Here is a 14,670-nt window from a genome sequence, read left to right on the forward strand (position 1 = left end):
GAGTGGGATTACCGTAGATTCAGTCTTGCTATCCTCACAAATTGTTTCCAGTTTGTAACAATTCAAAACAGAAATAAAAACCTCCAGCGTATCTTTTGCTTTGGCAAACTAACCCGGATACTCACGATAATTAAATATTTGATATTAACTGCGAGTATCACGGAATTATTTTCTGCTTTCTGAGAGAGACAATTTTGAAGCAACTCGTAAAAATTCAGCTTTAGGGGCCTCTTTGTAACTCATCAGACAGTTTTTTCACAAAACAAGGTATAAGTGAGAAAATTTCTTAGATAATCCTTCGGATTGTCAGATGAATCTTTTAGGTTTAAAACTTTTAAAATTATCTCTAAAAGATTTAAAGGATATTTTGCAATAAAGCCATGTGATACTTAGGATTTTTTTAAGCACAGGAAGTGCTTCATACTGTTAAATTTTCATGTGAGTCAATCAGGCTTCGCACATACTCTGGCTTCGAAAGCTTCATATTTTCCCCAGATTCCTTTGATGAATTTGACCTATTTTTCAGGAAATGTGTGACTTAAGACTATTTTTTACGTTTTTTTTTCTAATGATAGCACGACTTGCAAAATTTTTAATTGTTATTACCTGTCACATCCGGTTCGCATTATTTAATGAAAAACAATTATTTTAAAGTTGGTAACGTAATGAATTTAATGTTATCAAAGCTGAAATGATATTGTTATGGCTCTGGCACACCTTTTAAATTAGGAAAATTTCATAAAGGCAAAATTTATAACCTTTTTTGTCTTAAAAGCTTTGCATAAAGGCGTCTACACATTGGGAGCAATTTTCGTCAAAAATTGGGTTTTTGACAGAAATTTGACGTTTCCCCCTACAACGCTGCAGGGAATTTCCTTCAAGAAAGGATTTTTTGACAGAAATTGCTCCCAATGTGTAGAGGCCATAAGTCTATCCAACTCTTTCACACTCTTCTTGTTCTTTTTTCGACAACACACCAAATTCAATTCAATTCAATCCAATTTCGAGACCGAAAGAGTGGGATACTTATGCAAATCCTTTTTTTAAAGGATGAGAATTTCGATTTCATGAAATTACAACGATCTAAAAGGTGTGACGAAAGCATTAAACATCTTTCAGGAATCTCCTTAATTTCAAAACCAGTCGCGAGTATCTAGTATCTTTGAAACCTTTGAGATACTTCGAATTTCGAGAGAACCTTGTAATTTATGAAGTGTTATTGGTTTTCAAAATCAAAGTAATCATTTGTCTATATCTAAAAAAAACCTATAATGGCTCCGGCACTAGTTTTAGATCAGGAAAATTTCATAAAGTCGAAATTCGGCATCCCTTTCTTCCTCAAAACTATTGCATATGTCTATCTCACGCTTTTGCACTCTTCTTCTTATTTTAAACATCACAGAAAATTCAATTTAGATCAGACGAATTTGAAGTGCGAGAAAGTAGTATAGACATATGCAAAACTTTTAAGAAAGAACGTGATATAAATTTTGATACGTGATATAAATAAACATACAAAAAATTTGATTATTACGAAGCATGGGCACTTTCCCCTACCAATGGACTCCACATAAATCAAGAAGTCAAACTGATTTTTAAAACTGAACAATTTTTATTTCTATATTATATTTTGTTATAATTTTGCGCCCGATTGTAAAAGAGCCGATTGAGTGAGAGTCTACAGTAATTAAATTCTTTGGGCTTTTTTTTCTCTCAAAATTAAGAGAAAACTCACAAAAGCCATTGTTATTCCTTGATTTTGCGATTTTTTACCCATTCAAACGTGATATTAAAAAATAGGGCCTCTACAAATTGGGAGCAATTTTCGTTAAAAATTGAATTTTTGACAGAATTTTGAAATTTACATCTAGAGGGAAATGGGGCACTTTTGAATTGGGGCAGAGCTTCTTCTTTATCCTATTTTTAAACGAAACTGAACGTTACCATGATATCATTTAGATCTACAGATCAATCGTGAAGCTGAAATTTATTAAGATAAGGCTTAAGAGAAAAAAACCAAATATCAAAGCTGCCCCAATTCAAAGGTGTCCCATTTTCCTCTAGGTGCAAACGTCAAAATTCTGTCAGAAATGCAATTTTTACAAAAATTGCTCTTAATCTTTACCATCCACAAGTAGATCTTGAAAAATTCGAAAATCTATTTCAAAATCAAAAAAAGAGACTTTCTTACATCTTGATAATTCCGCAAGGTGACAAAGGTACATCCTGTTCAAATTTCGAAGTGCTCAAGTGTCAAAATGTGACGGTCTTCACATTGTTGTGAGGAATAAAACAGAACAACGACGTTTACTGTTCTTGCCCCAGTATTTAATCACTCCATAATCACTGAGTTACTCTTTCGTCAGTTAAATCAGCATTTATCGTAACTTCATTTTTGCGATTTTGAGATATATACATATTTGGAATCAGCGTAATTTTGTTTATTAAATGCACTTGTGAAAAAGAAACTTTTATAAGCCCATTAAATATTATTTTAAACAAAAAATTATCGTAAGTGCCCTTAATTAATAAAAATTTATCAGAATTTGTCGAAACTTCCATTTTTGGGGAAGTTACGACAAATTTCCATACAAAATTTTCAATAATCAGCATTTGCCGTAACTTCTTTTGCTCACTTGCGTGCCTTGTAATTTGCAGCAAAATTGCAATATTTCTCAATAAAACGTTTATAAACTCTTCCAAATATCGAAAGACAGTGCGAATGGTGTAACATGAAATCATTTTAATTCAATATTTGCGAGAAAAAAGTGAGAAAAAATCCCTATCCATCTGTCATTAATTCAAAACAAAATAAGCAACGTGGCGCACAAAATTTATCCAATAAAACTTATGAAATAAAACCTTTTAGGGACAGGGATAACAGTATTATTGACTAATTTAGTCAAATAAAGGCGCTTATTATCACTAGAATAATTCAAATTGATATAATGCATTTTAGAAAATTGTCGTAACTTCCAGAATCTCCATACATTGGAAGTTACGGCTTTATAAACGATGGAAGTTACGATAAAATCTTATTGTGTTTCTTCTAACATATTTCTCAATATTGCAGCTTTTTAATAATTTTATAAAGATTTTCTCAAGTTAACTTACAGTTTATTAGTGCCACTCTTATTATTTTGACTCAAAAGTATTGCATTCGGGGCTCATTTTTAAGAAAAATAATATTGAACTGAAAATTTCGTCTCCTGAAAAGTTGTCAAAAGGAAGTTACGACAAATGCTGATTTAACTGACGAAATGTCAACAAACTTTTTTCAAAATTAACTGCTGCCCAAATTAAAAAGTAGCCCGATCTTAAAAGAGCCGAATTAGCGAGAGTCTATTGTGTCTTTTATCCAAGACACTATTGGAAAATCAAAATCTACTTCTGTTTACACCCAATGGCTCCGGCACGCCTTTTAGATCAGGAAAATTTCAAGCAGTCGAAATTCGAATCCCTTTTTTCTCACACGCTTTGCATATGTCTATCTAATTCTTTCCTATTCTTCTTCTTCTTTTAAACATCACAATAAATTCAGTTTAGCTCAGTCGAATTTGGAGTGCGAAAGACTGAGATAGACCCATGCAAAGTGTGTGAAAAAGGGATTTGAATTTTGACTGCTTGAAATTTTCCTGATCTCCAAAGTATGCCGGAGCCGTAAACCACACATTTCCGGAAAAAAATAGATTGCTTTTATTAATGGCCTCTACACATTGAGAGAAATTTTCGTCAAAAATCGCTTTTTTGAAAGAAATTCCCTGCAGTGCTGTAGGTGAAAACGTCAAAATTCTGTCAAAAATGCAATTTTTGACAAAAATTGTTCCCAATGTGTAGAGGCCTTAAAGGAATATGGAAAAAATATGAAGTGTTGAGAGCCAGGAAGCTTCTTTTATCAAAAATTGAGCAAGTAGGCTTTTATGCAATTTTCTGCATACAGAATGCATTTGTACATTCCGACTATACGCAACTGCACTCAATATGCGATCGTATATTCGGGAGCCAAAGGCGAAAATCCTGAATTTTGAATTAAAATGCCAATGCGAAAGTTTTTCCTTCGGCCGATGCGGAACTTTGGCTGTGAAAATTGATGACGAAACGACGCGACTTTGAATTTATAAATTGAGGCAAGAACACACAAATCTCGAGGACAATGCTGATCGTGTCTTTTTTGCAAAACTTCTTGGCTCTCATTTTTTTTTTTGGTGACAAAATGAGGCTTTTCGCAATTTCTTTTTTAATAAAAAAGAAAGAAATTGGGTAATATTCGTAACAATGGATGGGAAGTTTGGGAAATTGTGCAAGAGGTAGCCCCCCTTTCCCCCAAATAATGGATTTTTTTGTGGTGGATACTCACGATCATCCCCAACGGGTCCTGCTGAGCATTGTGCAGGCGGATCTCTGCCCAAGTCTTGCAGCTCCTGAAAGAGACCCAAGAGGAATTGGTATTAGTTGGAAGAGTTGTGCCTCAAGGTTCTCCCTGACCCACGCGACCGTGAGCCAAATATGGTGACATGGAATTAACAACCTCGCAGACGTCCATGTTTCGGAGTCAGTTAATCGATACAATTCCCTCATTAGCTGGCCATTTGGCCAAAGAAGGGCCACGGGGAGAGGGAGGGACTTAATGAGAAAAAAGGAGTACAAGACGCCTTAGATTTGTGGACTTTTTGCACCTTGACGGAGGAGCGAGAGTGGAAAAACTTCTGGGGCTGCCAGGGGAGGTCTTTTGAAAATTTCCAAAACAAATTTTCCAACGCAGGAACGGGAAAAAGGGAAATTTTCAAGCTAGTGGCTTCCGGCATTTTATCTTTTTGTACAGGGCATACGCATATAGAGCAACGTTGTATGGGAAAAATGGAGTTCGTCGTCGGTCGTCGCGCAATAGGAAAAAAGATATAGGAAAATGCCCGAGAGGAAAAGGGAATTTGAGCTCAAACGGTAGGCAGACTTTGGCATTTTCACTGGCAAATCCGCCCTAAATTCCACACTGGGGCACATGGAATTGGTGCATGGGGCATTGATGAGTCCCATTGATGGGTTTTCCACCATTTTCCTGGCCGTGGAAGCATCCAGAACGGGCACAATCTCGCTCTTTTTTTCACACATACCACATACGATGGAAGCACACTAGGTCCGTGTCCAAAGTTGGGGCGTCAGATTTAAAGTGAATTTTCCACCCCAAAACACCAAAATACAGCATACCACGCTATCACAATCACATCAACGTACCTTGTTAATTCTTTTTAACGCCATTTCGACTGTATTTTATTAATTTATCTCTGGTTTTTCAACACCAGACAATGGAATATGGGCCGTCGTTCGTCGAACCTTTTTGATTGAAATACCAAGATGGCGGATGAAAACGAAGTGGGCACTACGTGAGTCGACTATTTCATAAGAAAATTAATTTAAAAGAAATTTCACTGGATTCAGACATCCACAGGGAATATTGTAAATTTTCACTGTGATTTTTCCCAATAGAAAATACTTCTAAGGAAGGTGCTTTCAAGAGATGTGTGGAAAATTTCCCCCAAACCGGAAGTGACAAAAACGAATGAGTTTTGAAAATGTCAAATGTCAAAAATGAAGTTTTGGATAAAAAAACTGCCATGATGACAGCAACAGCAGCGCCACAATGGCAGACAATCTCTCTCTCCCTACGTTTCAACCTAAAGACAATTTCCCCGAAAATCTGTGAGTTTTCTCCAATTTTCCCGTGAAATTCTCATGAAAAACTTGCAGTAGAGTGACAAAGGTATCCCCAGTGGATGGATAAATGTGCCAATTGTGTGGGAAAGTGCATGAAATCCCATGGTGTTTGTCCGTGGGCAAATGAATAGGTGAAGTGTGACTTTTAATTGCAATTTTTGTATTATGTGTTGGGAAATCCTAGAGAAAACTATTTAGAAAGTGTTTTTTTACTGCTGAAAAAATTGTGTACCACTGTGAAAATTCCCCTGTGGCAGTGGAAAAAGCTATGGAGAGCCCAGTTCTGGGGCAGCAGGAGCTGCAGAGTACTGTACACATCCTGACCAATGCATCTGGGAAAGCAAAAGAGTCTTCGAGGTCACTTCCCTTGTTTTACGATGACGAGGTGAGTTCCATTCCTTTTCCCATTCAATACCTCACCGTTTTACCATATCTTTGGCCAATTTTGCCAAAAAGAAGAACAGAAAAAAAGGTAACCTTCAAGTGGAAGCTCTTGTTCCAATTTCTCTACACTTTTTCCTCTGCTCTCTGTATGCCTCCGAATCTGTGTCAAATTTGACGATTTTGTCCAAGCTCCTCCAATCAATATAATATCTCTCGCCAAATTTACATAATATACTGGCCAGCAATACAGGTTTTCCAATATTAATTCGCACAATCCATCATGCCACCGACCCGATGGGCTTTTTTTTCTGTCCATTTTATACACTTCCAACAGGTCGACGTCCACACAAAATGTGTTGGATGCTTTGCGAGATAGTATTCTGCTCAGCAGAACGATTAGCAATGTGATTCACACATTTTGAGTCATCAATAGACGAGGAAACTACCTTCGCGGCCTCTTCATTCGATTGCAATTCCACAATTGAAAAATTTCACAGCAGGGTTAGGGCTTTTTTTTTCCTGACCTCCCACGCAAGAAGCACAAGTGAAATCTCCCAAAGTTCGATGGGGAAGACAAAGAGAAGAAAAAAGTGGCGGGCGGAGTGCCTACTCCCTCACTTTTTTGAGCCTTTTGTGAGATAAGCGAGCATGCAGACAGCGTCATTATTTGTGTCTCGTTGTCTGGTCGACGGTGGCGGAAGAAGAAGGCCACTGATCGAAGCCCAAGGGATTCTGCAGAATGTTCGACATTGGCCAACAGCTGCGCAGCTGTGGCTTTTGTGGAACCACCGCACAAACACAACCAAATGGGAATGTTTCATTCACAAACAATAAATGTTTCACCTCTTACATGAAACACAAATGAAACATTGACCTCAATATTCTCTTTTGTTAAGGTCTCTACACATTGGGAGCAATTTTTCTTCAAAAATTGCTTTTTTGAAGAAAATTGTCTGTTGTGCTGTAGATAGAAATATCAAGATTCTATCAAAAATGCATTTTTTCTCGTAAAACACTTTCAATGTATAGAGGCCTTTTTATTGTAAATTTAGAATTAAAAAAATACAAAATACAGTTACTATACTTTTTTAATCGATTTCATTAACACTTCGTAGAACCCTAACTAAAAGTGTCACGGAAGGACCAAGTAGCAGCCGCTGCCATTTATCGAATTTTACATAATATTTTGATATTTTTACTTATATTTAAACATTCGGAGCTTTAGTCAGTTCTTTGGTGGTGTCTGAATCAGAAATTTCATATCCCTGGGTACTGTATCTAAAGATTTTTAACCATTCGATGTTTTCATCTTTATCAGAATCATGGAGTAAGGGAAAGTGGTCTGCCTTTGAATGCGGCAGCCTTTGAATGTTTCAATTTTTCTCTTATTTTTCAAAGCAAAAATTTTACTTTATGAACAATAGTTAATACTATTAACTATTTTCTATTAACTTCGCTTAACAAAATGGATTTTTAGCTTTGGTAAATAAGAGAAAAATTGAATAATTCCCATAATTATTCATATTTCCCAATTCAATATTTCCCATAATTCTTCTCAATAATTTGCAAAAACACTTTCAATTTATTTTTTTAATGCTTTTATACACTAACAATCAAGAAAATTACATCTGCAGAACGTCAAACTCTCATATAAAATGCATATGGCAGCAACTGCCACTCGGTCCTTCCGAGTGCAGTTTTTTGTTTTTGCAATATATTTACATTAATATTTAATTTTTATTAAAAATTTTATAACGAAAAAATAGCCAGATAAATTCTGCACTCATTTAATCAGACCTCCAGGCAAAATGATATATTCTTCACTATAAAAAATTAAATTGAAAACTAAATTGGCAGCGGCTGCCACTAGGGTCCTTCCAAGTGTTAAACTTGATTTAGTATTTTAGAATTAATAAGAAACACAATGGTTGAATGCTTCAAAATTACCCTCGTTTGTTTAAAGGTGTCTACACATTGGGAGAAATTTGACTTTTCCACCTACAACACCGCAGGGAATTTCCTTCAAAAAAGCAATTTTTGACAAAAATTGCTCCCAATGTGTGGAGGCCATAATTTGGATAATGAGTATTTTTAATTTTTTTTTTTTTGAGGATAAACCCAAGCTCAAACTTAACTGTGAAAGCACAAATACTCGACTTACTTCATTGCGAGTATAAGTTGCTCACATAAATTATAGGGGTAACTGCAAAATTCAATAATGCACGGCACTCAACCCCTAAAAAGCACCGTGCAGCATCCCCTCGGCAGGGTATGCCTCAAAGCAGATTCGCAACAATATTTTAAAATCAGAGGGGCAATTCACGAAAGTATCCAGCCAAAATTTTGGCTGGTTACTGCTTGTTTTCTGTGAGGCGAATTTCGCCTTCCCGTTAAAAGGTGTGTCCTTTTGATCCTATGAAAAAATATTTATTTTGGATTATTTTATTTAAGTAAGGATGCCAAGGCACAAAAATAGTAAGAAATTAGTGGGTTTTAAAAGTTTATAAACGTTAAAATACTCCTTGTGTTCTGAAAAAAAAAATAGGTTTTGGGAAAGTTCAGGGACTAAAGGAATTATTATTAGGGATTATGAGTTTCAAAAATTTTTTTATTGTTAAAATTTACATACGATTTACTTCGGGCCAAAATTTTTGCCAAACTAAGATTTCTACAATAATTAAAAAAAAACTTTTTAATATCAATTAACCTTCTAAAGACCACCACTTGTCAATTAATACATTCATCAAAAATATAATATTCTTCGCGTTTGAAGTAATATTTACTACGTTTATGTTCAAAATTATTAAAATATTTATTATCAGAATAAATGCGATTTTTTGACGCTACTCCTGAGAGGTCTTTACAGACTTACGACATTTATCATAATTATCAGGAAATACACCTACGTGACGATATTTTCATCATTACCTAAATAATTTTTTTTAACTTTTAATATAGAAATTGTATTTAGAATTTAAATGGATGTCAAAGTGATTTTGGATAAAAATGGTTCAAAACAAAACCTTTTATCTTTGCACTAGACTATTATTGCAATATTTATTTTCTTTTATGCGAAGCAATATAATTACACCATTTAATCTTCAACAAACTTCACCAAAATTTTAATAATTTATATTGTTATTTGAAAGTTTTCCTCTTTCCTTAGAATGCTTAAAATTCATAAGATATTATAACAATTCCAATTTTAAATACGCGTCATAAATTACTTGACTATTTCGTTTTGCCTACTTTTCGATATTAAAATGTATTGTGCTGCAAAACGGGCTAATATATGAAAAACGATGTGATTTTTTTGCAGCGTAAAAAAAGACTCACATTTAGTACAAAAACATATCGCTTATTTCAAGTTAAAGGGACACAATTCTAGCTGCAAGTTAATTTTATGTGAAAAATAGATTTTTTTTTTCTCCTAACTGTCTATTAATTTTCGCAATAAAAGGAAAGAAGATTAATTTTACAACTGTTTCACCCCAAAAATCTCAGAAATAAACTTATAGGTAAATACCGCTGCAATTTCGAATGAATATGTGTTATGTTCAATTCAAAATAACTTGTTTTGTAAACATGTTTTCGAAATTATCTGTGAAAGTGCGCGAGATTACTAGATTAAGATCTCTTTTTTTCTCACTAAAGTATCAAAAATATATTTACAAAACAAAAGATATTGTGCATTTCGTCAATAATGATGTATCATTACTGTCAAATTGGTAAAACTGCCAAATTTTCATATATAATGCTAAATATTGACATAGGGGGAATTGGGGCACCTTTGAAATTGGAAGTTTTCTCCTATGTTTAACTCTTTCCAGACCGCAGCATATGCTGCAAGCCAATTTCACAATTTTTTAATCAAAAATATCTAAGCTCAAGAATTAATTGAGGTCCTACAAAAAATATCTTACATTTGGACATCCTTATAGTTTGTAATCATCCACAAGAATCGTATTTTTATCAGTTCTGAATAATAAAAAAAAAAACATTGTTTTTCACAGAACATTCATATGCTGCTTTGTGTACTCAGAGTCCCAAAAGAGACGAAAGAGTTAAGTGAAACTAAGCCATATCATAATGTAATTTAGGTTCTTAATCTGTTTGTGCAGCTAAATTATATCACGATAAGGCTCAATTTTATTTAAAAATAAGAGAAAATTCCAATTTCTAAGGTACCCCACTTCCCCCTAACTTTCTCTAGTGTGTAAGAGCCCTTGCATCATAATTCTTTCATTGACATACTTTAAAATATTTTTTTATTAAAAAAATAATTTTAAATTCAAATTTAGACTTGTAATTTCTTTATTTTATGAAAAAAAATTCCTTGGATTTTAAACGATTTAGTGTTATTGCATAAGTTTTTAGTCATCAGAAACATTAAAGAATTTTATGCAAAATACTTCCATAAAGGCCTCTACACACTGGAAGCAATTTAAAAAAAAATGTTTTTTTTTAATAATTTCCCTACATATCTATTGTCAACAGAATCATCAATTTGTTTTTAAAAAGACATTTTTGACGAAATTGCTTTTAGGTATGTAGACGCCTTAAGTGAAGCAAGCCTAAAACATGAAATATTGATAGTTGATTCACGAAACATGAAACATCTTTTCTTAATGTTTTAATTGTTTTTCCTTTATTTAATAAATTAATTATTAATAAAGAAAAAAATCATAAGAAGGTGAACATAAATAATTTTTATTCAAATTAACTGTAGTAGTTGCCCTTCTCGCTAGAGAGCTTCAAGCGAGTCCAACCTACAAATAATAAAAAAAAATGTATAAAAGAATGGAGGCGTCTCCCATTCACAGTTAATTGCCTCATTGCACTATTAAGTGATACTCCGCATAGATGTTGAGTTTATTTGAATTCTAGTAGGTATACATTGGAACCTATCTCAATAATTGCATGCTTCATGTGAGAGACAAAATTAACACCTTTCTCTCTATTTTCGTTTGCCACAAAATCCAAAAGCTTTCTCATATTGTTGTTAAAAAGAAACCCTTTCTAGGTGGAAATAAAAAGAAAATAAAAGACAATATGTAAGATATATACCATGAAATGGATTACAAACTGGTGGTTCTTTCTTGGAGACAGAAAAATTTTTTATTTGGATAAATGTATCTATTCATTTTGAGGATTTTTTTTTGGGAAAAAAATGTACGAAGAAATTGAAGAAAGTTTGTAGTTTGTTTGTGGTGTGAAAAAAAGGGGGTTTGGCTAAGAGATTTTCTTGCACTATTTCTTTAGCTGTAAATCACACCTAAATAGTGTGACTTTTTTGTGATCATATATAGGGGAGACTGGGGCAAAAAGTCTCAAATTGAAAATTTTAAAATTCAATATTTTCCAAGATAAATAAGATAGCGGCTTATCATTTTTCATAGATAGCCGCCATAAGTCTTCTTTAACGTCGTAAGTTTTTTAGAATTTGAACAAGTAATTTAGAAAATAAAAAAAATATCGAAATTTTTAGCCCAATTTTTAAAATATTTTCCGTGCGGAAGATATCAACAGAGAAATCTTCAATGCGATGCACATTCAAACGTTTTTGTGCATATCCGGCTCCGTGGAGGAATGGTGGAATCTTGTGTGGTCTTCTCGCTTGCAGAGTTTTAGTCAATTTTTAGCTTTAAAAACTTATTGATTCGTGTAAATTTGGTGATATTTGGACTTTTCAAGAAAGTATTCATCAGATTCAACCGTTTCCGGAGTGAAATTCTCATAGAATCGAGCAAAAAAAAAAGGTTTTTAGTGTCAATAAAACATCTCTCAGAAAAGTTCCAAAAAAGTGATATTAAAATGTTTTATTCCTTGTACAAACGGTTTAATCAAGTAGATTAGAGTTCCCTTTAAACAATGATGTGCAACTTTTAGTGTCCGGTGCAAAATTTACGGTGAAAATGGGGTGTTCAATGGTGGCATGAATCGTGTGCGATAATAGAAACTTGATTCATCTATCGGACAAATCGCCATTAAATTTTTATTTTCCTCTGGAGGAAAATCTAAGGATTTCCTGGGATTTTGTGGGGTGGGATTATGAAACTTATAAGACATTTTTTGGCATAGTTGGAGAATCCATATGGTTTGCATGGTAGACAGAAAAATCACTGAACTTGAACGTCATTTTTGTGTGCGAAAGTTCAAAGCCTACCCCTATATTTTAGAATTTTACAAAGATTCATTTCTCCAGAAATCCTTTTATTAAAAACTAGCACTTGGGGTAAAAAGTAACAAAAGCTAAGGAGCAAAAAGTACCAAAAATCGAAACAATATATGATGTCCCACGGTGAAAAGAAACGTCATTACCATGTCTCGCCGCTTGTTGCTTGCATTGGTCTGCAAACGATTTGCAGTCTTTTGTGTGTTTTTTTTTGTAAGATAGCTTAAAATGCGCTTTTCTCGCTCAGATAGAGAAAACGGTGTTTTACAAGGGCGTAGAAGAATAAATTTCCTATGAAAATATGTAATCTAGGTATTTTACTTAAATTTACGGAATCCCGTAATAAAGCGAAAGAAAATGTGATAGTATCTCATGCCTGATACTATTTGCCCCAGCATTTTTGAGAATGATCACAAAATTACGAAAATGGCTTTCAAAGAGTTGTAGAGCGGTAAATTTTCTATAAAACTGTGCTAATTAGAAATTTTGGAGGTGCACGGGTATGTTGTAAAAAAATAAAATATCCGTGTTGTGACTTTTTGCCCCAGTCTCCCCTATTCAAAGAGTGGCAAAAATAGCCAATGGTTTTTAGTTTAAAAGTAATTTTCTCTTTATGATTTATAATAGTGACTACAAATCACAAAAATATTGATGTTTGAGCTCATCAACATGCATTAGCTCTCTATCTGTCTATCGTTAAAAATATGAAATCTGCCAACATATCAAATTGCAACGGGTTTCAGTGGAATTATATTTACATAAGTACAGTATAGAAAATATACACCTACAATATATAATTTAAGTTTTAAGTGGAATGTCTATAATGGCAAAAAGGAATTGAAGAAAAAATATACGGCGCATACACAAACTCAATTTTCACAAAACTATATATCATCTTAATTGAATTAATTCAATACCAATGGGTACAGCAATACTTTGACACTTCAATATAATTAAATTACATTATATAATTACTATTGCGTATACAGATGAGTATTCTATATGGTCGTAGAGAGCTATTTTTAGTTCCATATGCTATGTGAGATGGTTTCTTGATCTTGCCGTTGGCATTGTACCAAAAAAAGAATGTTCGAAAGGCGGAAGAAAGTTGATCCTGAATGCGTTGGTTAAAGAAGTATTTTGCTGGTTCAAAAGATACAACAAGTATATTGAAATAATTATATATAGAAAATTTTCTTTAGTTCTCTTATGACCTTGCAACCACTGCTTAAAATTGCCACAATATAAGTTTATATTATTTTTAAGACAAAAATTCCAAAACATACACCACAATCATAATTACAGTCTTTCGTACATTGCTTATATAGTTATGTTTTTTTTTAAAGAGAAGTACATAAGAAAATCACGAATCAATCTCGCGTTTCTAATGCTATTGGTAATGATGACTGGCCACCTTAATTGTATGTAATAGATTGCAACAGGTTGTATGTAAAAATTCATTCCTTCCTCTCTTTCAATAAAACTTTAAGTATAAAGGGAGTTTGTGGCTACCTTTTTGGCGACAAAAAGATAAATTTGGCATTTACATTTTGCCTCATTATTATTAGTCAACACAAGAGACTGTACAAAAATGTATTATAGACTATTTGGTAATATTAGCGTATGATCCAAAACATTGTATGTGTGTTTCTCAACGTGAGATTTGATATTTCTTTTTTAATGTTGTAATCTCGTGTCTAATTTCAAATTTTAATAGCTCAAGGGGAGAAGAAGAAAAAAAATAATTTAAAGAATACCCATATTTTTTTTTTTTGCAATGTTGAAGAAATACTGAAAATATTTTATGTCATTCTTCTTTTTGAATTACGAAAAGAATTTCTCGGAATGTCTTTCGTCATACTGCTTCTATCATCGTTGATAGCATTACTAGTTACTTGATTATGTAAAGTTGTTAATGATACACCTTGAAGGCAGAATAACGATGCATTTGGTATCAAAATTATCTCATTACTTTATTTCTTTTTGTTCTTAAGACATTCTCAGTTTAAAACAAAAGCAAAATTGCAACTTTTAAATGGTGGAATGGACCCCTGGAATGCGGAAAATATTAACTTAACCCATGGACGTCCAAGAGATTTTCATTGATTACACTATAAAATACACAATCCGAAGGAAGCGATACGTGCGCTACTTTGACAAGTTTGCAATATGACCGATTATTTAAAAATCTCATGCACAGAAAACCATATCTAAAGGATGGAGCAGTATTTCGGATAGGTTGCATATAAAGCATTATCATTCTAGTTTTAAGGCGTATCAGTCTTATGCCTTAGACACACTTACGACTTAAGCCGTGAGACTGTTTAGTGGGAAACTCATGGAAATATAGTGAAACCATTATTTTGATTATAATTACGTTAAACCGTCTCTCGACTTAA

The 14,670-nt window shown here is 33.4% G+C and overlaps 2 protein-coding genes across 2 annotated transcripts in view; one reads left to right on the plus strand and one right to left on the minus strand.

Annotated features, from left to right (window-relative positions):
- LOC129798723 (ubiquitin-conjugating enzyme E2-17 kDa) overlaps nt 1–5,575 on the minus strand; it is a 33,099-nt gene extending 27,524 nt beyond the window's left edge. The window contains exons 1-2 of the mRNA XM_055842031.1: nt 5,233–5,575; nt 4,358–4,421 (exon numbers count right to left, since the gene is read on the minus strand). Coding sequence (XP_055698006.1) covers nt 4,358–4,421; nt 5,233–5,256 — 88 coding nt within the window. The 5' untranslated portion in view covers nt 5,257–5,575. The remainder of the gene's footprint in view (nt 1–4,357; nt 4,422–5,232) is intronic.
- A 21-nt stretch (nt 5,576–5,596) lies between these two features.
- LOC129798708 (uncharacterized) overlaps nt 5,597–14,670 on the plus strand; it is a 79,067-nt gene continuing 69,993 nt past the window's right edge. Inside the window, exon 1 of the mRNA XM_055842000.1 lies at nt 5,597–6,097. Coding sequence (XP_055697975.1) covers nt 5,981–6,097 — 117 coding nt within the window. The 5' untranslated portion in view covers nt 5,597–5,980. The remainder of the gene's footprint in view (nt 6,098–14,670) is intronic.

The sequence above is a fragment of the Phlebotomus papatasi genome, chromosome 1, assembly GCF_024763615.1.
Source record: "Phlebotomus papatasi isolate M1 chromosome 1, Ppap_2.1, whole genome shotgun sequence".
Taxonomy (NCBI): Eukaryota; Metazoa; Arthropoda; class Insecta; order Diptera; family Psychodidae; genus Phlebotomus; species Phlebotomus papatasi.